This window comes from Microcebus murinus, chromosome 1, assembly GCF_040939455.1.
Source record: "Microcebus murinus isolate Inina chromosome 1, M.murinus_Inina_mat1.0, whole genome shotgun sequence".
In the NCBI taxonomy this organism is placed as follows: domain Eukaryota; kingdom Metazoa; phylum Chordata; class Mammalia; order Primates; family Cheirogaleidae; genus Microcebus; species Microcebus murinus.
Genome location: NC_134104.1, coordinates 147,926,837 through 147,953,748, shown reverse-complemented (window position 1 = coordinate 147,953,748; position 26,912 = coordinate 147,926,837). Strand labels below are relative to the sequence as shown.

General features: G+C 38.5%; 1 protein-coding gene across 2 annotated transcripts in view; it reads left to right on the top strand.

Moving 5' to 3' along the window:
- Positions 1–26,912, top strand: part of ULK4 (unc-51 like kinase 4) — a 541,908-nt gene that overhangs the window by 360,760 nt on the left and 154,236 nt on the right. For both annotated transcript variants that reach the window (XM_076006616.1, XM_020284578.2), the window contains exons 33-34: positions 18,674–18,840; positions 26,121–26,219. In XM_076006616.1, the coding sequence (XP_075862731.1) occupies positions 18,674–18,840; positions 26,121–26,219 (266 nt within the window). The remainder of the gene's footprint in view (positions 1–18,673; positions 18,841–26,120; positions 26,220–26,912) is intronic.

The window sequence follows — 26,912 nt, the reverse complement described above, 5'->3', positions numbered from 1 at the left end:
ATTAACTCTTGTTAAAGATATACAAGTTAACTTTATTGATTAAAGCTTTTGTCATGTAGCAGTTCTAAACCTTTTTATTGTCAAATCCATCAGTATTTTCTGTTATGCTTTCTGATAACCTTTCCCCCTTGAAAGTTTGTTTTTATATTTAAAGCTTTAATCTAGCTGGGATTAGTTTTCATGAATTATGTGAAGTGTAGGGATTTATCCTTAAATTTTTAAAAATGAGTAGGCAGTTATGCAAGCACTATTTATTCTTCCTAGAATTTGAAATTCATGTTTTTCATACTTCTGTTTATATAAGAATTTATATATTTATATACTAAATTCCTGTTATCTATATCTGAACTCATTGGCTTGTCCCATTGGCGTGGCTTTTAATTCCTATATTGGAATCACAATATTTTAATTATTATAGTGTTATAGTGTATTTTGATATTTGATATGGCAAGTATTCTCTTTTTCAAAAAATACCCAACTATTCTCAAGCATTTATCTTTTCAAATAAACTTTAAAATGTTATATTTACCAGAAATCCCAATAATATTTTTATTACCAATATTAACTATATGTAAATTTGAATTATATTTGTATTTTCACACATACTTTCATTGGAGGGTCTTGTGCCTTTCCATTTGTTCAGGTTTCCTTTTACGTCTTTCTGTAATGTGTTATATTTTTCTTTATATAGTTCTTATGTTATGGATCAGATTGATTCCTAAGAAGTTTTATCATTTAAGTTGTAGTTTAGTTATGAAAAGAATTTTTTATTATGTATTTTTATTAGATGTTGTCAATATTAAGGAAAACTTGACACACTACTAATAGTTTCTTCTCATCACCTCTACAAATAATGATAATTTTAACTATTTGTTTTTCATATTTTTAGTTTATTCTCTTTATTACTTTAGCTAGATTATGCAACAGAATTTTGAATAAAAATCGGGAAAGTAGGCATCTTTCTCTTGCTTCCTGACTTTAAATGGATATGCTTCTGGTGTTTCCCTTTAGAGACTATATATACAAATGGACACTGGCCAGATCACATGTGAAAATAGAGCTTGGATCTACAGCCTCTGTGACAACTAGCCCAAGTAGCTAAACTACAGCTTCTGTAGCAGTTGGCCCAAACTGGTCAGGACTTGGTCAATGACTGCCAGCTTCTCTGATTTTGCTTCCACTCCCAACTCAGGATCAACCACAAAATGTCAAATATGTTCCCCAAACCAATACTATAAGATGTTCTACTTCTAGTTAGCCCACCCACCTCCAGCTTCCCCCAGGACTATAAGGTCCATCAGTGCATACCTGGCGCCTTCCTGTCTTTTCACTATAAAGCTCTCCCACTACTCTCTTGCCTGCCCTTGAGGCTCTGTCAAATGCAAGTGGTAGTTGACTCTTGCAATAGCAAGTTCTGAATAGCTTCTGCTTATTTTCATTTGGGTAACTTTTGTTTATTTCTGCACATTATTAAGTAGAATGTTCATTAATGAGTTTTCTTTTTTTTAACTTTTAATAAAAATTTTAGGATATTATGGTGGTACAAACATTTTGGTTACATGTTATGACTTTGCCACACCCAAACCATGATTTGAAGCTTGCCTTCCCCCGCTACAATGCTCACCATGTCCATTAGTTGTGAGTTTACCCATCCCCCAACCCCCCAATCCCTGCAAATCAAAACCACAATGAGATATCACCTAACTCCAGTGAGATTGGCCTTTATCAAAAAATTCCAAAGCAACAAATGCTGGCGAGGATGTGGAGAGTTAGGAACACTCTTATACTGCTGGTGGGACCGCAAATCAGTGCAACCTCTGTGGAAAAGAATGTGGAGCTACCTCAAAGAGCTAAAAATAGAAATACCATTTGATCCATTAATAGGTTTTCTAATGATTAATGAGCAACAAATTTCTAGAATGAGCTCTTCTTTGGCCATGTTGTCATGCCAGTTATTTAGCACATGTTTCTTGAGTACCTACTGTGAGCCAGGGACTGTGCAAGGCTTAGGTGATGCGGGAATAACCCAAATAGGTGTTTTTCCTGCTCTTGTGGAATTTGTGGTCAATAGGAAGATGGACATTCATCAGAGAAGTGCACACACTTGTTTGTGGGATAAAGGAGAAGAGCTCCAGGAAACTGAAAAAGGATGGCTGGGTGGGGGGAGCCCAGAAGATGGGGTGTCCTGAAAGCCAAGGAAAGGCAGTTTCCAAAAAGGTCAAATGTGTCAAGAGCCATCCTGAGGTCAAGTGCAAAGAGGAAAAGAATTGAGTTATTATGCTCTTTTGTGTTTAAACACATTTTCTCGTGCATTTTCCTTTATGGTTATTTCTACCAGCTTCATCTTTTACATGCATATTTAGTAAGCATTTAGAAGTCCTCTTATAACTTGAATTGATTTCCAATGTGACCTCAAATTTTTCAGGACTTTGATATGTAAAAGTTGCATATTGGATTCTTCCTGATATTATTTTCTCCACCAGAAAACTGAAAATGAAATGGGCTCCCTGCTGATTGTTGTCATTTACCCGAGTGCACTGGTGTTGAATATCTAACATTGCTCTGCTTCTGCTACAGCAGCAGCTAGGATGGGCTCACTCTGTGAGTGGCACCTGTTAATTAACTATTGCAGAAAGATGTCACTGAAGTAGAAGACTGTCACAGGATAATAGACCTGCTGTGTACAAATGCTAAAATAACTTTTGCAAAATAAGATTTTAATGAAGCAGATTTATTTTCAAGGTAGAATGCCTTGGTGCCACAGCAATTTTCTATCCTTTTTATTTACTTATTTTTCAGCCCTTTATATTTCTCCAGTAGTGGGAGGGATTCAACTTTCCATGTCAAGCCCTCCCCCTTACCTGTCTTATCATTTTCTGTTCCTAATTGCATCTTTTTAAACACATGTGGGGTTTTTCTTTTTTCATCCACACTTTAGATTTATAAATAGTTTTATTTTCCTCCTTTTCCATCTTCAGTCATCTTAGTTACAGAAAAGCAGTCTTGCAAAGTGGGTAATAGCACAGACCTTGGAGCCACATGGCCTTGGTAAAGTTATTTACCCTTTCTGAGCCTCAGTTTCATCATCTGTGAAATGGAGTTGCTGAGGGTATACACATTAGATATTTTAAAGCATTTAGAATTGTACCTGGCGCATGGTAAGAACCATATAGGTATTTGTTGTTGTTACTGTGTGTTTACACTGGGTTATCCCAATGTCAAATTTTAGCTTTAGAATATTGATTTATAACAGTCACAGTTTGTCATCATGTCTCTTTATTGAAAATGTATGGAAATAAATTTTTATGTAGAGTTTTAATAGGGTTAGAGATCAAGAATGTGATTTGTTTGCCACGTTCTGACTTATATAAGAGCTGAAAGAAACCTCAAACATCACATGGTGCTCCTCCATTTTCATGGGAGGAAATTAACGCTGTGCAAAATAGTCACTTGGTCAGGTCATGGTAGTGCTGAGACCAGAATGTGCGTCTCTAGGTTCCTAGTCTACTGTGCTTTCTCTGCTCTAATTTTAACAATATAGTTTTCTTCCTGTTTTGGCCAGCCAAAAATGAGCCAATTCATAAACTTCTCTTACAAAACAATATACTGAATATAGAGTGTCTCCAATATTATCAAATTGGGTTCTCTAAGTTCTTGATCCATCAGTTGATGCCAGCTCAGAAGTGCATCTCCTTCCTTGGTAAACACAACAGACTAAGCCAAGGCAACTACTTTTGCTCCTGCCTTATATTAGTTTGCTATTGCCATAGTAACAAAGCTGTAAGCGTCTTGAAGTGCCAGCTGGTGCTATTGGCCAGAGGAGAGAGTGATCAGTGAGAGGGAGGGAAAGGGTTTGTGAAGGAGGAGGGACTTCATTCTGTGATGCAGTTCACCTGCAGGTATCTTTATATGGGCCCTGAAAGGAAGGGGACCATTCCTTATGTATTTTTGTATTTGCTTCATTGTCCAGCACTGGAAAAATTACATTATAAATGCTCAGCATATTTGAATGAACCAGGGAGTGAAAGAATGATGAATGGTTTCTCCTGAATGTTTACCTGCCGTCTTAGAGCTAGATGACAGGGGAGGAAGAAAGAGAAGGGCTGAGGATTTTCTGGGGTCTGGGGTTCAAGAGGATATACTCAAGAGCTCAGTCCCAGCTCACGAATGCCTCTTCATAATTCAGCATGTGCTGAATTAAAGTCAGAATTGAATGAGACAAAGCTTTCAGGCTTTTGAGTTAGACCCCGGGCTGTGTTGCTGCTGAGGGCTCAGCCTCCCTCCCAGGAGGGTTTCCCTGCTGCCTCTCCACCCCACTCTCTACTCCCAGCACCTTCCTGGGCATTGGAATAGATGACCAATCATTCATTTCTCATCCATTCCCTGGCAAAAATTGGTAAGTTTATGTACCTTTGAGTTGATGGAATTAGTCATAAACAGCATTGTGTCTTAAGTTTGAAATTAGCGTCCACTTCTCACAAAAATTGTTCCAGATTATTTGTTTAAGTCAGTTGTAAGCCATGTTGGCTATCTCGGAGTCATCAAAATGAGTGTACCTTCAGTGCAGAAATCCCTTAAGTGTTAAACTTCTCCTTTCAGGGATTTTATAATTGACTTCATTCTATCCAAGACTTTTGACTCTCAGCTTTGTAACTTGGACCTCTTTTTGATCATGTAGCTAAAATTCAGCGTCTCTACTTAAACTGGAAAAGGACATTCTAGCCCGCTAAGACAAGATACCAGAATAAAGTACATGCTTGGAATAACTCAGTATAATATTCTGTGCTAGTCATAGGAGGATCCAGGGACTGTTATGGGCTCAGAGCAGAGCTGGGTGAGTTTGTTTTTAAGATACTCATATATACAAAGTTTTCTTAGGAAAGTAATTCAGAATGAATGCTCTGAGTACAGAGTCTCTTCAGGTTTTTGGAAGAAAAAATTTAATTAAAACATTAGCCTCTGTCATATTTGAGAAGTCCCAGCCTATGATCCATGAGGTTCTGTCAGATTACAGATTCAGTGGGTTACTCTCCTTCAGCAAAACAGAGAATTGTGAATTAGCTTAGTAATACTCATTGAGCTTGATGACCTCCTCTGGCTGAGGAAAAGCAAACTCCCGTGGTCCCTGGTATTTGGGCAGGATGGAGGTGAGAGCTTTAGATGAAGAAACCAAATCTCCAGGCCAGAGGGACTGCAGAATTTACAGTACAAATGCATTAGGAGGACCAAAGCTGGGCCAAGGCATTGGCCTGGCAGCAAGCACAGTGTAAACACCCATGCCTCCTCTGCCAACCTCAGTGAGCATGTTGGACCCATGCTTAGTAGGGCTGGAATAGCAGGAGTAAATCCTATGCTGAGACGGTTCAGAAATTTTTAACCTTAGTGATGTTTGGTTATATATAACGCATTTTACTGTGGGGTCATTTGGGGTCATTTCTTTGTGTGGATGACTGCTTGTTAAGCTTTGGCTGAACAGGTTGAGTGTACTTGGGTGCTCTATGGCTTAGGGCACCCCACAGGTCACAGATGCTTTCATTTATACTCTGTTAGTATGTCCAACACGGACATTGCCACTTAAGCAGACTTTTAACTCAGCTGATTTGATGTGACTTCTGGTTTTAGTGGTTAAGCATTGATCAGTTTGGGAAAGGATGATGTCCCCACACTGAATTTCACAAATGCTTTCATGCTCCTTTTCCAGATTGCCTGTTTAGGTTGACTTCAATGAACCCCAGTGCAAATGACCACATGTTTGTATGAGGTAAATGTAAAATTATCCAGAAGGAAGCCTCTGTGTAAGAGGGTTACATTTGGACTTAGTGTGTTGTATTCGAATTATTAAAGATAGAAATATAAAGTACTTTCAAAAGCTTGGAAATTCAAAGTATATTCTTAGTTCTCTACTCCAACAGATTTTGAAAAAGTAATAGTATAATAAGGACACTATGACCGGAGCTGGGAATGGCTCATGCACATTAATATTCCCAGAACATTAAACACTTGAAAATAACTTAACAGAGATAACTCCTTTAGGGATTTGCTTATAATTAATACAAAATAATTCTTGGATTTTTTTTTGATGAGTTGGTTATAATTAATGCAAAATAATTCTTGGGTTCTTTGACTTAATGAATTTTGGTATCTCTTAGAAATGTTAGGATGGAGTATTAAGAAGTTATTGTGATGGCATTTGACCAGAGGACTAGGAAATGCTAGAACACTATCCCAGATGCCTTTTGTACAGCATCTGTGAGGGAGGTGATAGGCGTGGAAGGACAGAAGGCTTTTTATTATGCTGGTCTACACAGAGGTTTCGTTTTAGCTCCACTGTTGCGGAGACAAAGGTGGTTGTGTCTTTCCCTGTGTATTTGCTTCAGTGTTTAAACTTCAGTCTTGGACCTTAACATTTTGTGCAAGAAAGCTTTCTCTTCGAGTAGGTGCGTGTTATTAATAGGTAGAACCAATGGAAAGAGATGAGAGACAAAAAGGGACTGTGCGTTTGCCCAGGGACCTCTAAAGCAGAGCTGACCTAAGCCACAGGTGGCTACTGCACCTCAGACTGGGCCTAGACGAGAGGAGGAGGAGGAGAAAAGGAGGAAGGAAAACAAAGCAAGGAACAGCTCAGCCTTTCCCAAGGGTCAAGCCTCTAGCCATGTCACATTTTTCCCCAGCCTTTTTGAAGAAGAGGAAGGTAGGAAGAGTCACGCACCCATCTACACGAACATTTTGATCCCTTGGAAAGTTTTCACTCTGGAGAACACAGCCTTGGCAATATCCTTGAACTTCATCTCTTTGGAGGTAAAGTATCTTTCTCTTGGCCATGGCTTGTCTATGGAAAAGAATAAAAGTAGGAAGATAGGGGAATGTTAACTTTTTCCTCTTCATACCAAAGGCTTCTGCCTTGTTTTGCTTTTCTCCTCTTTAGATGTATTCCTTCACTTCAGTAAAATGTGTTATTTATTAGCCTGTTTACAGAGCTTTGGCAACATTAGCAGTTTAATCCTCAAGTCTCAGTAGGAAAGGTGTGAGGACTATTTGTTGTCATTGTTTCCTTTGGGGCTGTGGACCACTGGTGTCAGCCCTATGCAAAGACAGATTCAAGCCCTCCTTCCTGCCTTCCAAGAAACTATTTCCTAACTTCCTCTGTAGGGAAATTCTGGACACAGCATGGGAGCAAATATGTCAAAACCTACATGGTATGTGGGAAAATGCAATAAGGAAGATCTGACCCCTTGAAGTCTGACTTTAGTCTACAGTATCTAGCAAATTTTACCGAGGATGGTCATCAGTGGCCTGGAAATTGCTAAATCAGTGAACTTTTTCCAGGCTTTAAATTATGTCAGTTTGACATTCTTTTTTCAATTTTTATTTTTAATTATAAATTGCCATTATAGTTGTATATATTTATGAGGTACAAAATGATGTGATTTATGAATATAATGTGGAATAATTGAATCAAGCTAGTTAACATATCCATCACCTCAAATACTAATTTTTTGTGGTGAGAATATTTGAAATTTACTGTCAGTGATTTTTGAAATGAATGTAGGATATTATTGCATTTCTTTGTATCTTCTTCAATTTCTTTCATTAATGTTTTATAGTTTCAATGTATAAGTCTTTCGCCATCTTTACTAAATTACTCCTAAGTATTTTATTATATTTTTGTAGCTGTTGTAAATGAGATTGCTCTTTTGATTTCTTTTTGGAAAGTTCATTGTTAGTGTATAGAAATGCTACTGATTTTTGTGTGTTGATTTTGTATCCTGTGGCTTTCCTGTATTTATTAGTTCTAATAGTTTTTTGGTGGAATCTTTAGGGTTTTCTCTATATAAGATCATGCCATTGGCAAACAGCAACACTTTCACTTTTTCCTTTCCTATCTGGGTGGCTTTTGTTTCTTTCTCTTGACTAATTACTCTGACTTCTAATACTGTGTTGAATAGAAGTGGCAAGAGCGGACATCCTTGTCTTGTTCTGGATCTTAAAGGAAAAGGTTTCAGTTTTTCGCTATTGAATATAACGTTAGCTGTGGGCTCATCATGTGTTGCCTTTATTGTGTTGAGGTACATTCCTTCTATACCTAAATTTATTGCGAGTTTTTATTATGAAAGGATGTTGAATTTTGTCAAATTCTTCTTCTACAACTATTGGTATTATCATATGATTTTTGTCCTTCATTCTTATGTGAGGTATCATATTTATTGGTGTGCAAATGTTGAACCATCCTTGCATCCCAGGGATAAATCCCACTTGATCATGGTGAATGATCCTTTTAGTGTGTGTTATATTTGGTTTGTTAGTGTTTTGTTGAGGATTTTTGCATCTATATTCATTGAAGATAATGAATTATAATTTTGTTGTGATGTTCTTATGATTTTTGTATAAGTAATGCTGATCTCATAAAAAGAATATGGAAATATTACTTCCTCTTTGATATTTTGGGAGAGTTTGTGAAGGATCAATATTAGTTATTATTTAAATGTTTAGTAGAAGCAAGCAGTGAAGCCGTCAAGTGCTGGGCTTTTCTTTGATGGAAGACTTTTTATTACTGATTCAATCTCCTCACTTGTTATTGGTCTGTCCAGATTTTCTATGTCCTTATGACTCAGTCTTGATAGGTTGTGTATTTAGAAATATATCCATTTTTTCTAGGTTATTCAGTTTTTTGGCATTTAATTGTTCATAATAATTTCTTATAATTCTTTGTATTTCTATATAATGTCTCCTATTTTCATTTCTGATTTTATTTGAGTCTTCTCTTTTTTTCTCTTATTTTAGCAAAAGGTTTGTCAGTTTTGTTCATGTTTTCAAAAAACCAACTCTTAGTTTCATTGATCTTTAGTGTTGCTTTTCCCAGTCTCTATTTCATTTATTTCTGCTCTGATCTTTATTATTATTATTATTATTGTTTGTTTAACTAACATTGGACTTCTTCTTTTTTCTGTTTTTTTTTAATTTTTATTTATTTTTGGTACAACATTGTTTATTTGAGAGTTTTCATCTTTTTTGATGTAGGCATTTATAGAGAATTCAGTAATGTAATAATAATCTTTTTTCTTAGAACTGTTTTTGCTGCATCTCATAAGTTTTGGTACTTTGTGTTTCCATTTTCATTTATCTCAAGATAGTTTTTAGTTTCCTTTTTAATTTATTCATTGACCCTCTGGTTGCTCAGAATTATGTTGTTTAATTTACAAGTGTTTTGTCATTTTCCAAAATTCCTCTTGTTATTGATTTCTAGTTACATAGCATTGTGGTTGGAAAAGGTACTTGATATGATTTTAATCTTCTTAAGTTTGCTAATACTTATCTTGTGTCCTATACGATCTATCCTGGAGAATATTGCATGTGCACTTGAGAAGAATGTGTATTCTGTTGCTGTTGGATGGAATGGTCTGTATATGTCTGTTAAGTTTATTTGTTCTAAAGGGTTGTTCAATTCCAGGTTTCCTTATTAATTTTCTGTCTGGATGATTGGTCCATTGCTATAAGAGGGGTAGGTTCTGAATTATTACTGTGTTGCAATCTAACTCTCCCTTCAAATTCTTTAATACTTACCTTATATATTTAGATGCTCTGATGTTTGCTGCATATATTTTTAGTTGTTATATTCTCTTGATGAATTGACTCCTTTATCATTATATAATGCCCTTCTTTGTTTCTTTTTACACTTCTTGGGTTAAAGTCTGTTTTGCCTGATATTAACTACCCCTACTCTCTTTTGGCTTCCATTTGCATGGGATATCTTTTTCCATCCCTTCACTTTTAGTCTGTCCTTCAAAGTGAGGTGAGTCTCTTATAGGCAGCATATAGTTGGGTCTTGTTTTATTTTTTTAATCCATTCAGTCACACTCTATTGGAGAATTTAATCCATTTATGTTCAAGGTAATAGGTGCTAGGTAAGGACTTACTGCCATTTTGTTAAAAAATTTTTGTCATTTGATAGATATTTTGTTTCTTCTTCTCTAGCTATATTTCTTCATGGTTTGATGGTTTTCTATTTCTATGAATTTGATGGGAGGCCTCTGCAATTCCTTTACCTATGCATTTTCTGTAGTGGTATACTTTGGATCTTTTCTACTTCTGTTTTGTGTATCTACTATAGATTTTGGCTTTGTGGTTACCACAAGGCTTTCATAGAACATCTTATATTTATAACAGTCTATTTTATTTCAAGCAAATAACCACTTAACTTTGAATACAACAACTCTACACTTTTATTCCCTCCCTATTTTATGTTTTTGACGTCAGAATTTACATCATTTTGTAATATAGATCCCTTGACAATTTGTTTTAGCTATAGCTATTATTAATAGTTTTTTCCTTTTAACCCTTGTACTAGGGATAAAATTGCTTTTAGATGTCACCATTAAATTCCTAGAATGTTCTGAATGTGGCTTTGTATTACTTATATTATTGAGTTTTATGCTTTGTATGTTTTATGTTATTTATTAGTGGTCTTTTGTTTCAGCTTAAAGAATTTTCCTTAGCAATTTATGTAAGGCGGGCCTAGTGGTGATGAATTCCATTAGCTTTTGTTTGTCTGGGAAAGTTTTTGTTTCTCTTTCATTTCAGAAAGATAGCTTAAGTATTCTTATTTCACAGCTTATTTTCCTTCAGTACTTTGAATATATCATCCCACTCTTACCTGGCTTGCAAGGTTCTGCTGAGAAATCTGCTAGTCTGCTCAGAAATTTGCTAATCTGCTGAGAGTTGCATAGGAACTCCTTTGTGTGTGATATGCTTCTTGTATCTTGCTCCTCTCAGAATTTTTTCTTCATCTTTGATTCCTGATAGTTTGATTATTATGTGTCTTGGCGAACCACTCTTTGGATTAAATTTGATTGAAGGCCTCTGCAGTTCCTTTACATATATGTTAGCATCTATCCATAGATTAGGGAATTTTCAGCCATTATTTCTTTAAATAAATATTTTTTGGCCCTTTTCTCTTTCTTCTCCTTCTAGAATTCCTGTTATGCATAGGTTATATCTCTTGATGTTATACTATAATCCTTGTTAGTTTTCTTCATTCTTTTTTCTGTTTACTCCTCCGATCGGATAATTTCAAATGTTCTGTCTTTAAGTTCACTGCTTCTTCAGTTTGGTCAAGCTTGCTGTTGAAGCTCTCCATTGCATTTTTCAGTTTAGTCATTGTGTTCTTCTCTAGGATTTCTGTTTTTTTAATTGTCTCTATTCCTTTTTTTGTTTCTATTTTTTTTTTTTATTTTACAAGAAGGATGCAATGTTTCTATTTCTTTATTAAATTTATATTTTGTTCATGTGTTGTTTTTGAAAATTTCATTTTATTTTTTTTATTTATATATATTCTTTAGTTTGCTGAACTTCTTTAGGAGGACTATTCTAAGTTCTTTGTCATTTCATAGACCTCCCTTTCTTTAGAGTCTATTGTTGAAACTTTGTTAGTTTCTTTTGGAGGTGTCATGATTTTCTTATTTCATAATTTATGTGTTCTTGCATTGGTGTGTCTGCACATTGAAAGAGATAGCCATCTTTTTAGTGTTTTACAGGTGTTCTTTAGCAAGAATAGACCTTCACTATTTAGTTGAGCTATGATTTTGGATGGATCAGCTGGTAATGACCCTGGGCAGGCATATCTTGCTTTGGGCTCTCTACACAGCTGGCCTGCTGCCTTTGCTCTGAGTTAGGGTGACAGATGTCTGGGCTCTGCTATCCACTGAGACCACTTGTTGGGCTCTGTAATCAGGCTGAGCTGCTGGATGAGCATTGCAGTCGCCTCAGATTGGGCCAGGCCACTGGGTATATTCTCTGGCTAAATGGTAGCACTGTTTGTGTCCAGCAGGTAGATGTTGGTACCTTTAATTGGACACACTACTGCTGGTAGGTACACGAGCTACCACTAAGATTTACATGCTGGTTGCTGTGGTCTCTGCCTGTTTTCTTTGTTTCTGCCTAACCCCAGGTGGTCTAGCTGTGCTATTCTCTTCTGTATTACCCATGAAATGAGATAGGAATGGGCTTCCTGGGAAGTGTCTGAGAATACTAAGAAAGCTGGATGTCCACCTCTGATTCTCTTTTCCCTCTGTAGAAACTGTAGACCCTGGGGAATTTTTCTCCTTGTGGCACTGTGCCAACTTGGGGGAGGGGGAAGTGTTATGTAATGAAAGACCATTTCTTTTACTCTTTTCATGCAGAAAAGTTCTGTGGACCATACAAGTGACTCAAGCTTATTCCCAATTTGGGGGATTTTCACCAATGTGTTCTTGTCTGTGGATAGTTGCCAGTTGAACTTTCTGTGGGGGGGTAGTGAAATCTGAGACCTACTATTGTGCCATTTTGCTGATGTCCAATTAGATATTTTTTATACCTCCCCTTTTTAAAAAAAATAAGTTCTAAGTCATTTCCTGTTACCCATGAAATTACACTATCATGATTCCTGCTTTATTAGCATCTCTGCTTCTGTTTCCTCCATATATCCCACTGTCTGGGATTCATTCAACCCTCAGTCTTTGACCTCTGTGCCTCTCTTAAGTCTGGCCTGCCCTTTGGGAGCTTTTCCATTCTCTTTCATCCTCTTCCCCCTCTTTCTTTACTGCTACCTGGTTTCTAGGGCTGAATCTACAAATGCCTTTGGACATTGACACTTTGGATGCTCTTCAGTTATCTCAAACTCAGCATATCTTAAAAGCTAACTTATAGGCCGGGCGCTGTGGCTCACGCCTGTAATCCTAGCTCTTGGGAGGCCGAGGCGGGCGGATTGCTCAAGGTCAGGAGTTCAAAACCAGCCTGAGCAAGAGCGAGACCCCGTCTCTACTATAAAATAGAAAGAAATTAATTGGCCAACTGATGTATATAAAAAATTAGCCGGGCATGGTGGCGCATGCCTGTAGTCCCAGCTACTCGGGAGGCTGAGGCAGGAGGATCGCTTGAGCCCAGGAGTTTGAGGTTGCTGTGAGCTAGGCTGACGCCACGGCACTCACTCTAGCCTGGACAACAAAGTGAGACTCTGTCTCAAAAAAAAAAAAAAAAAAAAGCTAACTTATAATTCCTAGAAAACTCACTCCCCCATTTCTTCCAGTGAGAGTATAATGCCAGGAATAGTGCAAGTGCTCGGTAAATGCTGCTATCAACCCTCTGCAGACTGCGCACACTACTTAATTTGTCTGCCTCAAACACTGCTTTAGTCTATCCTAATTTGATTTTTTAGCTCTGTGTTTTAAAATTTAAATATATTTTATATGCAGCAGATGTACAAATCTTACATATATAGTTCAATTTGTTTTGAAAAATACTCCTGTCACCAATATCCCATCAAAGCTGGGGTCCTCAAACTTTTTAAACAGGTGGCCAGTTCGCTGTCCCTCAGACTGTTGGAGGGCTGGACTATAGTTTTTAAAAAAAAAATCATGAACAAATTCCTAATGCACACTGCACATATCTTATTTTGAAGTAAAAAAAAAAAATTGGCAAAAACACCCGCATGTGGCCCGCCGGCTGTAGTTGGAGGACGCCTGCATTAAAGTATACATTTTTGTCATCTTAGAAAGTTCTCTCTTGCCCTTTCCTGGAAGCAATTACTGTTCTTTTTTTTTTTTTTTTTCCTTTTTTCTTTTTTAGTTTCCTCCTTTTCTGTAGCAACTACTGTTCTAATCTCAATTAACAGAGACAAGTTTTCTTTAGAACTTCAAATAAATGTATTCATATGACTCAGTTCATACAGTTTTATTTCTAAGATCTATCTCTCAGCATCGGTTTTGAGATTCATCCATGTTGTTGTAGGAGTCAGTCATTGATTTCTTTATATAGTGGAATAGTATTCCATTGAGGGATTATGTCTCAGTTCTCCTCTTGATGGACGCTTGGGATGTTTCTAGTTTGCAGCTATTTTGATAAATAGCTCTAATGAAACTCCAGTGATTCTTTATGTGGACATAGGTTTTTATTTTACTTGGATAAATACCTAGGAGTAGAATTGCTTAGATAATATGGTAAATGTATATTTAAATTTATTTAAAATAAAACTGCCAACAGCTTTCTCATTCATAATGTATATGAGTTCTGGTTGCTTCACATTATTATCAACATTTAGTGTTGGGTTTTTTTCATTGCAATTATTTCTGTTTATGTCTAGTGGTATCTCATTGTGATTTTAATTTGCATTTCCCTGGTGACTGGTGAGGCTGAACACTTTTCATTTGTTTATTGACCTGTTGATACATCTTTTGTGAACTGACCAAGCCCTTTACCCATTTTTAAAATCGGATTATTTGTCTTTTTATTATTAAGTTCTAGGAATCGTTTATATATTCCAGATATAATTTTTGTTATATATATATATAATTATATATATAAATAGTGAATATTTTATCCTAGTCATGGACTTCCCTATTTGTTTTCTTAATATCAGTGTCCTTTGATTTACAAAAGTTTTAATTTTTGATGATGTCTAATTTATCCATTTTTTAAATGATTAGGTCTTTTCACTCTTAAGAAATCTTGCCTATCTCTTAATTGCAAAGATCTTCTCTTACATTTTCTCTAGAACCTTTTAGCTTTTTATGTGTCAGTCTATGATTTATCTGAAATTAATTTGTGCAAGGTAATGGTCAAAGATCTTTCTTTTTCTCCCATATGAATACTCAGTTTTTCCATGCTTTTTTTGTTGAAAAGAATCTCTTTTTTCTAAAGAATTCCCTTGTTGAAATTCATTTGGCCATATATTGGGGGTCCATTTCTAGACTCTGGCATTGGAAATACCTGCATGAACTCATTATTTTTCTTAAAGTGGTATATACTTCTTATCTCTGTTCACTGAGTCAATGACCCAGTAGCAGTGAGCATCCCTAGTGCTCAGATTACGGTCTCTAAACACCTATTCTAATTAAAACAAACACACACATGAACACACACACACACACACACACACACACACACACACATCCACACCCATCCCTACCTCCTTGGAGAAGTAGCTAATGCCCAGTCTGAGACAGGAATTCTATAAGATAAACTTGAGGCATATTATAGCAGAAGCAAGGACACTTTCAAGAGGTTCTCAGTGGCCAAGGATGGGACATGTTGAGCATAAAAAAGACTAACAGTTGAAACCCATAAAATATATTATTTGAAAAACTAATTATGTTCACAGTGATGCTCTAAAATGAACTCATGAGTAACTTTTGGTAGTTTCTAGATTCCTCTCCCCAGCACTGCCTCCCCCCCCCCCACCTTGGTCATTTTGGTAGTTGCTAACACTCTAATCATTGTTCTGAAAACTAGTAAATGGCAGGAAAGAATAAGCATTTTATCTTACTTTTCATTTTCAAACCATATTATATGATAGCCAAGTAGCTGACAAGAGATGGTTCTTTATGGAAGAAAAACAGCTTAGAGTATGCAGAAGGAATGATAGAATTTGATAAAAATCTCCATCTTACCATATGTAATGAAATAATAGGGCTAGACAATGATCATTAGTATTAGTAGACACCATTAGATGGGGAGCTTCTTAATGGATAGTGTAGGTTGATAATCCCGAATCCATGGGTCAGTTTTAATATCACCAAGACAAATGGCCTATCTTTCCAGATAAGATACAGCAAGAAATACAGAGCACCCAGCGCCAAGTATTATTGCCAGAGGAATGGAACCTGAATTAAATTGAGTCTCTGGACCTGATTACAAGTTTATGGGAAATACAGAGATATAGGAACAATGCTATGAGAAAATCTGCAAGAAAGATGTCCTAATTTCTCCAAAAAATAAATGGCACGGAAATTGTGTGTGTGTGTGGGGGGAAGGATTATTAGATATTAAAGGAGACTTAAGCTCCACAGCCAAATGGAATGTGTAGACCTGATTTGCATACTGATTCAAACTAATTGTAAAGAAAAAGAGTTTTAAGACAATTGAGGACTATATGAAGAAATATGTTGATTTTATTAAATGGCAGTGGCATTGTAATTAAGAGTCTTCATCTGTTAGACTATACAGAAGAGTTTATAGGAGAAATAAGATGATATCTGGTATTTGTTTAAATATTTTTTAAAAAGATAAGACAGACAACATGTTGATAATTGTTGAAGAAGATAATGGAGGATCATTTTACAGAAGTGTCTCATAACTTTTTTTTTTCATAATAAAAATTCAAAAATGAAAAACATGCATTTTGACCCTGAAGTGAAAGTTCTAGCTATAAAGAATATTGAAAGTATGACTGAGATAGGCCACTTAAAATCATGTTTAATGGGTTTTTGTGGCATTATCCGTGTTTTATCTCATACTTTATTTCTGATCTTATCTGACTCCTTCCCTTGGGAGCTGGTGCCTTCAGTGTGTAAAATCGGAGTTTGGTGTTTGTTGCCTGCTCTTTGCATAGCAGGCTGGAAAGACTTTCCTTACCAGCAAGGGTTTTTTTTTTTTTTTTTTATTTCGGCATATTATGGGGGTACAGATTTTAAGGTTTCAATAAATGCCCATTTCCCCCCCCAACAAGTCTGAGTCTCCATCATGACCATCCCCTAGATGGTGCACATCTCACTCATTATGTATGTATATACCCGCCCCCCTCCCACCTGCCCAATACCCTATTACTGTAGTACCTATGTGTCCACTTAGGTGCTACTCAGTTAATACCCGTTTGCTGGAGAATATATCTGGTGCTTGTTTTTCCATTCTTGGGATATTTCACTTAGTAGTATGGGTTCCAGCTCTAACCAGGAAAATATAAGGTGTGCTATATCACCATTGTTTCTTAGAGCTGAATAGTACTCCATGGTATACATATACCACATTTTATTAATCCATTCTTGGATTGATGGGCACTTGGGCTGTTTCCACAGCCTAGCAGCAAGGGTTTGATTGCGTTCATCCTTTGCACTCCTTCCTTGAAGACTGAATGAAGATCAGGAAGAACATCGCTGCCCGCCAGCTGTTTACTCTGGATTAAGCAGCTGTACTCAAGGGCCCACCTCTGCCCCCTGAAGAGCCAGGTCCTTTGCTGCTGCTCACAGGGCTGGACTTCACCAGTACTCCTACTCACTCCTTCACCTTTCACCTCCATGATGTGTCACAAAGTCAGCAGGAGCCCCAAAAGGAAAACATCTCTTGCAGCATGTATTTACTAAGTACTGTGCTTTTAAGCCCTTCTGCCCTCTCTACAGCTCATAGATGCCAAGTGTTGATTCATAACATGCACATGGGTGATGGATCGCAGCTCTAAGGAAAATGCTTGGTGGTGCAACACACATGCTTGTAATAATTACTTTTCTGCACTGGGTGTCACAGATGATACGTGCTATCAGACCTCGTCATTTGGCAAAGAAATTGTGACAACGATTCATTCTACTGTTTCTTCAAGTATATTTATCTTCAGCCTTGAAACTCGGGGTTTTTTTTGTTTTGTTTGTTTGTTTGTTTGTTTTTATTTAAGACATCTTAGCAGCTCTGTGACTTATACCTGTTTTTGTCACAAGGAGTAGAGCTTTGGATGATGATGCCTCTGTAATTTTGGCGTATCTCTGCCTTTAGTGACAAAGTTAGTCACTTTTGCTGTCTAAGAATTATTTTGCAATTGTTGGGAAAACTAGATTGGTTTGCTGGAAGTGCACTGCATGGAAGACATGCTAAATAGGTTGAATGTCTGTGGTTGGGGACTAGGGACAAGTGAATTGCAGGTCCAGTAAAATCCAACTTTTAATATACGTCAGACTTCCTTACCATGCTTCTCCCCCCATCTGCTTGTGTAAAATATTTATCTTTGAAGATTTACTTTTCTTTTTGAAACATTTGGATTCATGCACTACTGATGCTAAAGGTCCCATTCATCATTTAGGTTTATAATATTATTTCATGTTGTATCTTTACTTTTTTTGTATTTAGTTTTTGTGAATTCAAAGGTAATGCTATATAATAGTAACAATAAAAATATCGATCCAGATGTAAACAGTAATGCCCCCCAAATGTGAAAATATATTTGTCATGACAGAGCATATCTAACTAAAAGTTAGTGAAGACCAACTGCACTGTTTTTTTGTTGTTGTTGTTGTTATCATCCTTTTTTTTTTTTTTTGGTATATTTACTTTAGCATATTATGGGGGTACAAGTGTACGGACAAAATGATAAAACCTGGAAATTTCTAAGTTTTAAATTTTTAAAAATTACAATCTGACAATTTTGAAATACACGAGAAAAAAATTGCTTCATTGCTTTATGCTCTTGAACTACTCAGTTACTTGTAAACCCCTTGAGAGACCAGACCACTGGGTCAGCCATCGTCCCTGATTCATACACTGAAGAATGCTGCCTACAAATTTGGGAACAGCATATTCATCCCCAAATACTAAATATTTTCCTTCAATGTCAGGGAGTCCTCAGACCCTGTGAAGCCTACTTCTGTAGGATTGTATTTCTCAAAGTGTGGTTTTGGGGAACCCTTGCATCAAAATCACTTGGGAAACTTCTCTAATAAGGATATTCCCAGACCGTATCCCAGGCTGCTGAGCAGACTGTCTGTGAGCGAGGCCTGGAAACCTGCATTTTAAACAACTTTCCCCAGTGAGTCTGGTAAGAATACAGTTTAAGCACTGCTTAGGGTTTATGCAACACAGGGTAAGAATGCCTCTCCATACGACATATTATTTTTATAATTCGTGATGAGTATTTTTTCCCTTCTCCTTTTTTTACCCTCAGGACTTGTCACTCATGTCTGTAACCTGTTCACTGAAACTGCCACGCTGTGCTTGGATATGAACAGTAAAAACAACAATGAGATGGCGGCCGCACTGCTGTTTTCCCTGCTTGACATTTTGCACGGCATGCTGACCTACACGTCCAGTATCGTACGGCTGGCCTTGCAGGTAGAGGAGCTCTTCTCCTGTGTCTTGAGCAGCCCTACTGCTTGTCACGCTTCCCCTTCGTTCTCTTCTTTCTAATCGTCCTCGTCACGCTTCCCCTTCGTTCTCTTCTTTCTAATCGTCCTCTAGTGTGTCTTTATTTATTTTTTTTTAAGAAACCATATCATCCTACAGAAAGAGTCTACCAAAAAGCCATATTTGAGTGATCACTGTCAAGAACAGAGAATTTGATCACATAATCTCAAGGGGAAGCAGGAGAGGCCTAGTAAGCAAAGACCTAGCAGTAGGTGGGAAACTGCCCCTGACCAAGGAGAGCTTTTGCCTTAGGTTCACCCTGTGGTTGGCCAGGTATTGTGCAGTCTTTCGTGTCCAGAGATGGTACTCCAGCCCACCCTCAGCAGGCTGGGTGAGCTTGCTGGGAACAATGGATTGAGAGTTTATGCATAAACACATACATCTATGTATTTGTTGTATACACATATACCTACATCTGCAACACATAAACTGCTTTCTTTCCCTTATGACTGATGACATGGAATTGTGAGATGGTTTTGAGGCTTAGAGGTATATTCAGTGATTATGGAAAAAGTCAATTTGCCCTGAACTGTAACCTATATTTATTTAGCATTGTGCTCTAAGGAAGGAGATGTGGTTTTATTGAATACCTTCTGTGTTAGGTGCGGGACTCCCCATGCCTGGTTCATTGAATGGTCTCTCTAACCAACCGAGTCAGCTGATGCTTAGATCAAGTGTAAGGCACATGGCCAATGTGAAGTCATTGTTATATTTAAAATCCTGATAAAATTGCAAGAGATGTACATCAGATGGTAGCCTCTAGCTTGTTTAGATGCAGAAGCTTAAGTTGAAACCAAATTATTCTGAGACACTGCCAAGAGTCACAGTAGCAGAGCCAAGAACGGATCCCTCCCTAGGCCCTGCTTGAGTCTCTGCTATTCATCATTATGATAAATGGTGTCTTTTACCCCCAGTTAAGCTGGTCAAGTATTTTATGTCTAATATGGTTTAATAAATAACTCCAAGATCCCCTCAGCAAATATGGTAGGTAGTTACTGAGTATTTAACCCAAACTGTAAAGCCAGAAGATTAACATAGCTTTTGAATTACCCATTGCTCTTATTTGCTCATCTGTAATAATTCTAAATTAATAGTAAAGCAATGTAAAGTACTTATGAAATCCTGAGTGATGCATTTCTCTTCTTTTCCTCTCTTTACTAGTAAATCACTTCAGAGAACATTGTTTATTTTAATTAAAATTTTTTTACTTTTCTATTTTTAATTCTTAAGGATACATAACAGTGGTGTATCTTTATAGGGTACATGTGATTTTTTGATACAGGTATATAGTGTGAATTAATCAAATCATGGTAATTGGTGTATCCATTACCTCAGGCATTTATCATTTCTTTGTGTTAGGAACATTCCAAATCCCAACTTTTAGTTATTTTAAAGTGTACCCTAACTTATAGTTGATTATAGTCACATTATGCTATCAAATGTAAACATTGTTTCTTATTTCAGTTTCCACAGTGGTAGTTTTATGTAATTCTTTGACATGTAGTCAATAGTTACTCTCACAAGATGCTTTGATGATACCAATCTCTAAAAGATTGTCTTGTAGGTTGTAGATTTAAAAAGAATCAGAAGTTAAAAATCTCAAGAACAGTAGAAATCTTTTATTATAAGTCATAAGCTAGATATTCAGGGGGTGTTTAAAAGAGAACTCCTTAATACAAAATATTTTATAATTCTCTTTTTTAAATTTGCTAGTATGCCCATAGATCACTGTTCTTAATTTTTTTTTTGTATTCTTCCATCCCACTGTCCATTTTACTGCTATCATCTTTCTAAATTCTCCCTCATAATATCTGCCAAATATTGCTTTTGGCCTTGACCACTGACTTTGATCTCCACGATACCTGGTGTTAGTCTGAAAGAGGTAGAATTCTTGAGGCTGAATTAGGGGAAAGAGTTAGGAAGAGTTACTTCCTTCATGCCTGGAGGAAAAAAAAAAGAATTGGGAAAAGAAATAGAATGTGCTTGAAAGACACATCCACCTGAAACACACATAAGAACTTTCTAAGACCTGAAGTATATACTGCCTCCGTATATAAGCATACTTCTCACACTGGGTCTTCTTCTGCACTTAAAACCTTTATCCACTTCTAATAGGAGCTTCTTTTAAGTCTAAGAATTGAGGGAGGCCAGTATTTAAGATTATAATAGTGCTTAGCTTTATGAAGCACTGTTCTCTTCCAGGGAGGAGAATGGTATGCTGCAGGTATGTGTGCTGGGGAGGAGGGAAGGCAGGTGTCAGAATCTCTATCAGGAGTTCAGTCCTTTCCCCCAGCATGCACTGTGATTCAGAATTGGTCCCAGTTTCATCCCCTGAGTGTCGTGTGTGAAAGATACAGAGGCGGAGACAAATAATGCCCTTGAGACCCACTGGTGTAGTGGGACATCTGAGCTTTGCAGCCCGGAATGCCTTGGATCAAATCCCAGACACATTGCTTTTCACCTGTGTGGCTCGAACAAGTTACTTCACCCGAGTATCAGTTTCTTCATCTAAAGTAGACGTGATAACTACTCTGCAGGGTTAGTGTGAGACTTAAATGAGAGAATAAAATATATGTACTTATCTATAAATATAAAGTGTATTACCTGGCCAGGGAAGGGAAACCATTGGTGGTTGCTATATCATGAATAGCAACAAGAGGAAAGGTGCTTGGCCAGGCGCGGTGGCTCACACCTGTAATCCTAGCACTCTGGGAGGCCAAGGCGGGCAGATTGCTCGAGGTCAGGAGTTCGAAACCAGTCTGAGCAAGAGCCAGATCCGGTCTCTACTAAAAATAGAAACAAATTAATTGGCCAATTAAACATATATAGAAAAAATTGGCTGGGCATGGTGGCACCTGCCTGTAGTCCCAGCTACTCAGGAGACTGAGGCAGAAGGATTGCTTGAGCCCAGGAGGTTGAGGTTGCTGTGAGCTAGGCTGATGCCACAGCACTCACTCTACCCTGGGCAACAGAGTGAGACTCTGTCTCCAAAAAAAAAAAAAAAAAAGAAGAAGAAAAAGAAAGGTGCTCACCTTCTTGGTTACAGGGGCTTTCTGTGGCCCATGACTGCCTCATGCCTGTGCCTGCTGCATGGGAGGGCACTCAGTTTATATTTACTGACTAAAATAACTCCCAGCAGACTTATGAGTTATTATTGTTCTATTTTGTACTTATGAGCCTAGCATAGATCTAGGCACCTGTATTTTCAGCAGAGATCAAGAGAGAAAGGGTGTTAGTTCTCAGGGAGTTTACGGTTTGGGAAGGAAGATTGTCGAAACACAAATAAGGAAGCAAATCTTCATCTTATTACATGCAGGAAAATGCAACAATTGAAAGTTACAGGGTGCTGCAGAATGAATAGTGGGAGAGGGCGCCAAACCCAGTTTGAGGTTAAGGAGGGCTTGTCTAGGGAAGATAAATATTTATTATTATAATCCAGATCACCTCACTTCCCAGTCTGGGCCTCGCCTGTCTTTCTGAGGTGGTCTAGGGAAGCTTGTGGTGTGATTCTCGGACACGAGGACAATTAAACTGCTGTTGATTTGCAGATGTGTTGGTACTGTTGAGGGACTGAAATGTGGCCACTGTGTCTTTTGTAGTCCAACACACAAGTAAAAGCTATCAGTGGTAAGGGGCTGTAGTTTCTCCTTTAGGTGTTTCTTGGAATTATCCAATTTGACTTCTCCATGGCCTTTCCCTTTTAGCTTTTCCCCATGAGCTACCCTCTCTCTAGTAGTTGAATGCAGATGAGATTGTTCTGCTATAGCCCATGATCCTGATCACACCTCTCCTCTCCTTTAAAAACTCAGTGACACCTCATTGAGTTATATCTTAACATAACTTTCTGACTCCTTGCCAAGACATTGAAGGCCTTACACGATCCCAGCTTCACTGCGGGTCCTCCATGCTGCCCATATCCCAAGCAAACAGTTGCATTGCCATTTTCTAGATGGATCTTCTACCCAGTCATTCCCTTTCCTTTCCTCATAAAATTTCCAGCGCCTAAAATATCTGCACTCCATATTACTGCCTGTAGACCTCAGCCTCACCATCCATACGGTAAAGTCAATTGTCACATTCACCTACTTTCTCCTGCCCCCCAAATTTTATTTCTACCTCTATAAATAGCAGTTTTTGCATTCTGCTGTTTGCACAGTTGTTTGTAACCCTCTCATCCTTTTAATTAAACTGTAAGATCCTAGAGAGTGGGGACTGAGTCGTGTTCATCTCTGCATCACGAGCTTACACGTGGTGGTGGTTGGGGAACACAGTGAGCGTTCAATTGAATTGACCCAGGCCCCCTCATAGACAGTTATACTCCAGTTGGTGTGTTTGGCCTGCTTTGAGGTAGAGGGACTTCTTAAGGAATTGACAGTCTCTCATTCTCTACAGATGCCTTACCTCTGTGTTTATTCAGCAAACTTCTGTTGAGTCCCCATCTCTCTGCACTAGACTCATGCATTGATAGCAATGTTAGATCTAAGAGAATTATATTATAGATGGCCTTTTTGTTTATGCTTAGAAGTTAGCTGTATTCTCTTATCTCATTTTAGGTAATGCTGATTGCCATTTAATATTAAAAATGGTTCATGGTTAATATATGTAGGTTTTATATGCTTAAGACTATTAAAGTTGTATTTCCACCAAGAGTTCTCGTCTGAGGTCACTAGTTGCATATCCAGCAGCTTGCTCAATATAACCACTAGAATGGCCCATAGTCCAAAACTGAACTCAGGATTTGCCTCCCAGATCCATTCTCCTGGCAGCAACTTGCCCCTCTCACCTTGCTGGGGAAACCAGAGACCTGGGAGTCATTCTTAAAATTTCCCTCTTTCATACCCCACATCTAAACTGTCACCAAATAATGCAGATTTTCCTTAAATATCTCACAAGTGCAGTTACTTCTTTCATATCTTGCTGCTACTGTCTACTCTAGGGGTCCTCAAATGTTTTAAACAGGGGGCCAGTTCACCGTCCCTCCGAGCATTGGAGAGTGCGCACTGTGGGCCCGGGATGAGTTGGCTGCTAAGCAGGACAGGCAGCTGCGGCAAAAACACCCACAGGCCGGATAAATATGCTAGGTGGCCTGCATGTGGCCTGCGGGCTGTAGTTTGAGGATGCCTAGTCTACTCCTCTGGCCCAGGCTGCCATCTTCTCTTGCCTGGACCGTAACAGCTGAGGGGAGTCAAGGACACTGGGCGGCTAGGAGTGGGTTAAGTCCACATACAGCAACCTCAAAAGGCAATGAGTTCTGGAAAGGGCTCAGTGGGACCAGAGGCAAAGGTGGCTGGAGAGCATAGTGGTGATATCATGGCAGAGAGAGAAACCCTGTGCATAATGTGCAAAAGAAGGCTGGCTCCAAATCAAGAGACTGACTTAAGGGGGTGGGATGTTGGAGAATTGGAGAGAGACTGAGAGGAGAGTTAGGGCTGGGCCTCTGCATTTGTTTCTGGGCTTCAGTGTTTGTTGCTGCACAGAGCTTCCACTGTGAACCAATACTTTGGTGAAAAGAGTTGAATTTCTAATGCATTCCTGTTGCACACCTCTCTGCTGTACAAAGCTGCAGCATTCTCTTTCTTCTGGAACCCTTGGCAAATTTGCAAGGAGGTGGTACATGAATACTGGTGGGCAGGGTCTGGATATTTCTTGGTAACAGTAACAAATGACTGTCAGTCTTGGAGGATCTAGGGGACCACTGGATATCCTGGTGGGGAAAGTCCCCTAATGTGTGCTTGTTCTGTGGCCCCATGGGCTTGCTCATAGATGTTTGGAGAGGAGTCAGTGGCACCATGCCGCAGCAGTAGCTGCGGTCCTGATTTGCAAGACTGCTTATCTCACACAAGAGGGAATCCATCCACTCTAAAGGTGAATGTGTTAATGTGAAAAGGCTGATATTCCATGTTCGATTGTGCTTCAGAGGGCAGGGGATCAACAGCCAAGATTCAGAAAGGTTCAGGCTCTAGGATAGTGCTGCACATTTGTTTTCTGGGAGGAAATTCCACGTCTCTGATAACAGTCAGTCAGGGAGGTAGGGGGAATGGGAACTCCAAGCTAATGATTGCCATTGTTCCTTTTAGCTATAGAGAGGTGCCAGTTGTTAAAAGGCAGGCATCTGATTTTCAATCAAGTCCTTCTGAACCAGAGAATGCAGGCAATTGAAATTCTGTCCATAGGCCAGAAGTGCAGAAGGAAGCTAGGCATTTATGAGAAGGACCCTGGAGTCCAGGTTAACGACCCACGGCCAGGCAGCCTGCAGCCTGCTCTGTTGGCCCCCAGCAAAGGTCATTATCTGAAAGTGGTTTTGTCTCTTATGAGTAGAAATAAAAAGAGAAAAGAAAGGTGTGAGTGAAATGTGTATATACTGTAGTATGCATATTATAGCAAACAAAATAATCAGTACCATTTTCAGTGTAAAATTACTCATTTCGATTCAACTCCTTTGGAATTAGATAGTTCTGTAAAACTCCTAGGAGAAGACACACTTAAAGTAAAAATCACTTGCTCATTTATTACTTTCATTGCAGGTTAAGCCTATGCATTCTTTTTTTTTTTTTTTTAAGCTTATGCATTCTAAGGAACATGGACCCATATTGAAAGCCTATTCATGCAGGGATGCATTGGACAAATATTCTAGATGTTATCTGAGCATGTGCATGCACATATAGGATGGAAGCATAGCAGCATGCGTTCAGTATATGTCATATAATGTGCATTAAAATGCCCAGATGAGATTAGCATTTGTGACTTGGTGTCAGATGGCCTGGGTTTGTCCTCCGGCTTTGACACTCATTATCTGTGGGATTTTAGACAAACTACTTAGCTTTTCTAAACTTCAGTCTTCTCGCCTGAAAAATGGGGATAGCAGCACCTAGTCTCGGGACAGTTGGAAAGAGGAAGCGCTTACCCCCTGCGGGACTCGAGACATCACCATCATTCCTCCAGCGACAGCCCTTGCTGTTGCCGGATCTATGTGCTGTCCAGGTCTGCCGGTGTAGCCTGAGCTGGTGGCAGTGGCAATGTGTGTACCCCCTTTGCTGTATTATAACAAAGCATAATGTCTCTTCTGGGGCCTCTGTCCCGTGCTCAGAGGCAGGGACGTGGAATACGCCCTCAGCCCCTTTCATGTGCTAGACCAAGTGGACCCATCCCCTGCAGTCAGGCTGTCGAGTCACTGAAACCCACTTTCATTTCTCTTTCCCCTGGTTCAGGCCCAGAAGTCTGGCTCAAGAGGGGACACTCAGGCCGCAGAAGACCTGCTGCTGCTCAGCAAACCTCTGACAGACCTCATTAGCCTGCTCATCCCGCTGGTAAGGGCTCACCTGTGTGTGTGTCTTTCAGAACATTACTGAGGTAGAAGTAATTTTATTTGGATTTCATGATATCTTGAGTTTCTATGTTATTTTCATCGCCTTCAAAAGAAATTTCAGAAGATGGCCTGGAAATGCTAAATTTCTACTTTATATTAAAACCAGGTGTGGCTTATCATTCATTTACATCGATGTTTAAGTAAGGCAGAATCTCAAATCTAATTCCTTAACGACCATGAGGTTAAAAACACTCAACAAATGAATTCCAAGAAGGAAGAAGAAATCGTCATGGGAATCAATTCCTTTTCCGCAAGATATTTTAGAGTTATATTCGGCACACAGGACTCCCCAGAAATGTGAAAGCACAGGCCCAGACCCAGGGCATACTCCTTAGACTCAGCAGAAATGAAATGGAATAAGTGAAATTAAATAAAAACAGGTAAGACTATACAAGACCACTGAATAGGTGAAAAGAGTCCAAAAGAAATTTGGAGTTTGTATGAACTAAATAGTTTTAACAAAACTTAAAGAAGGCCCACTGTGTAGACACATGGCGCCCATCCTTGGACCAAGCTCGGCCAGTGGGGTCAGTTGAGAAACTCAGTAAGTGTCATGAGAACCTCTCCATATTTGTGGCTACAAGAACTAGGCGTGGAGGTAACCCGGGGAAGTGTATTACTGATGCCTCCAACC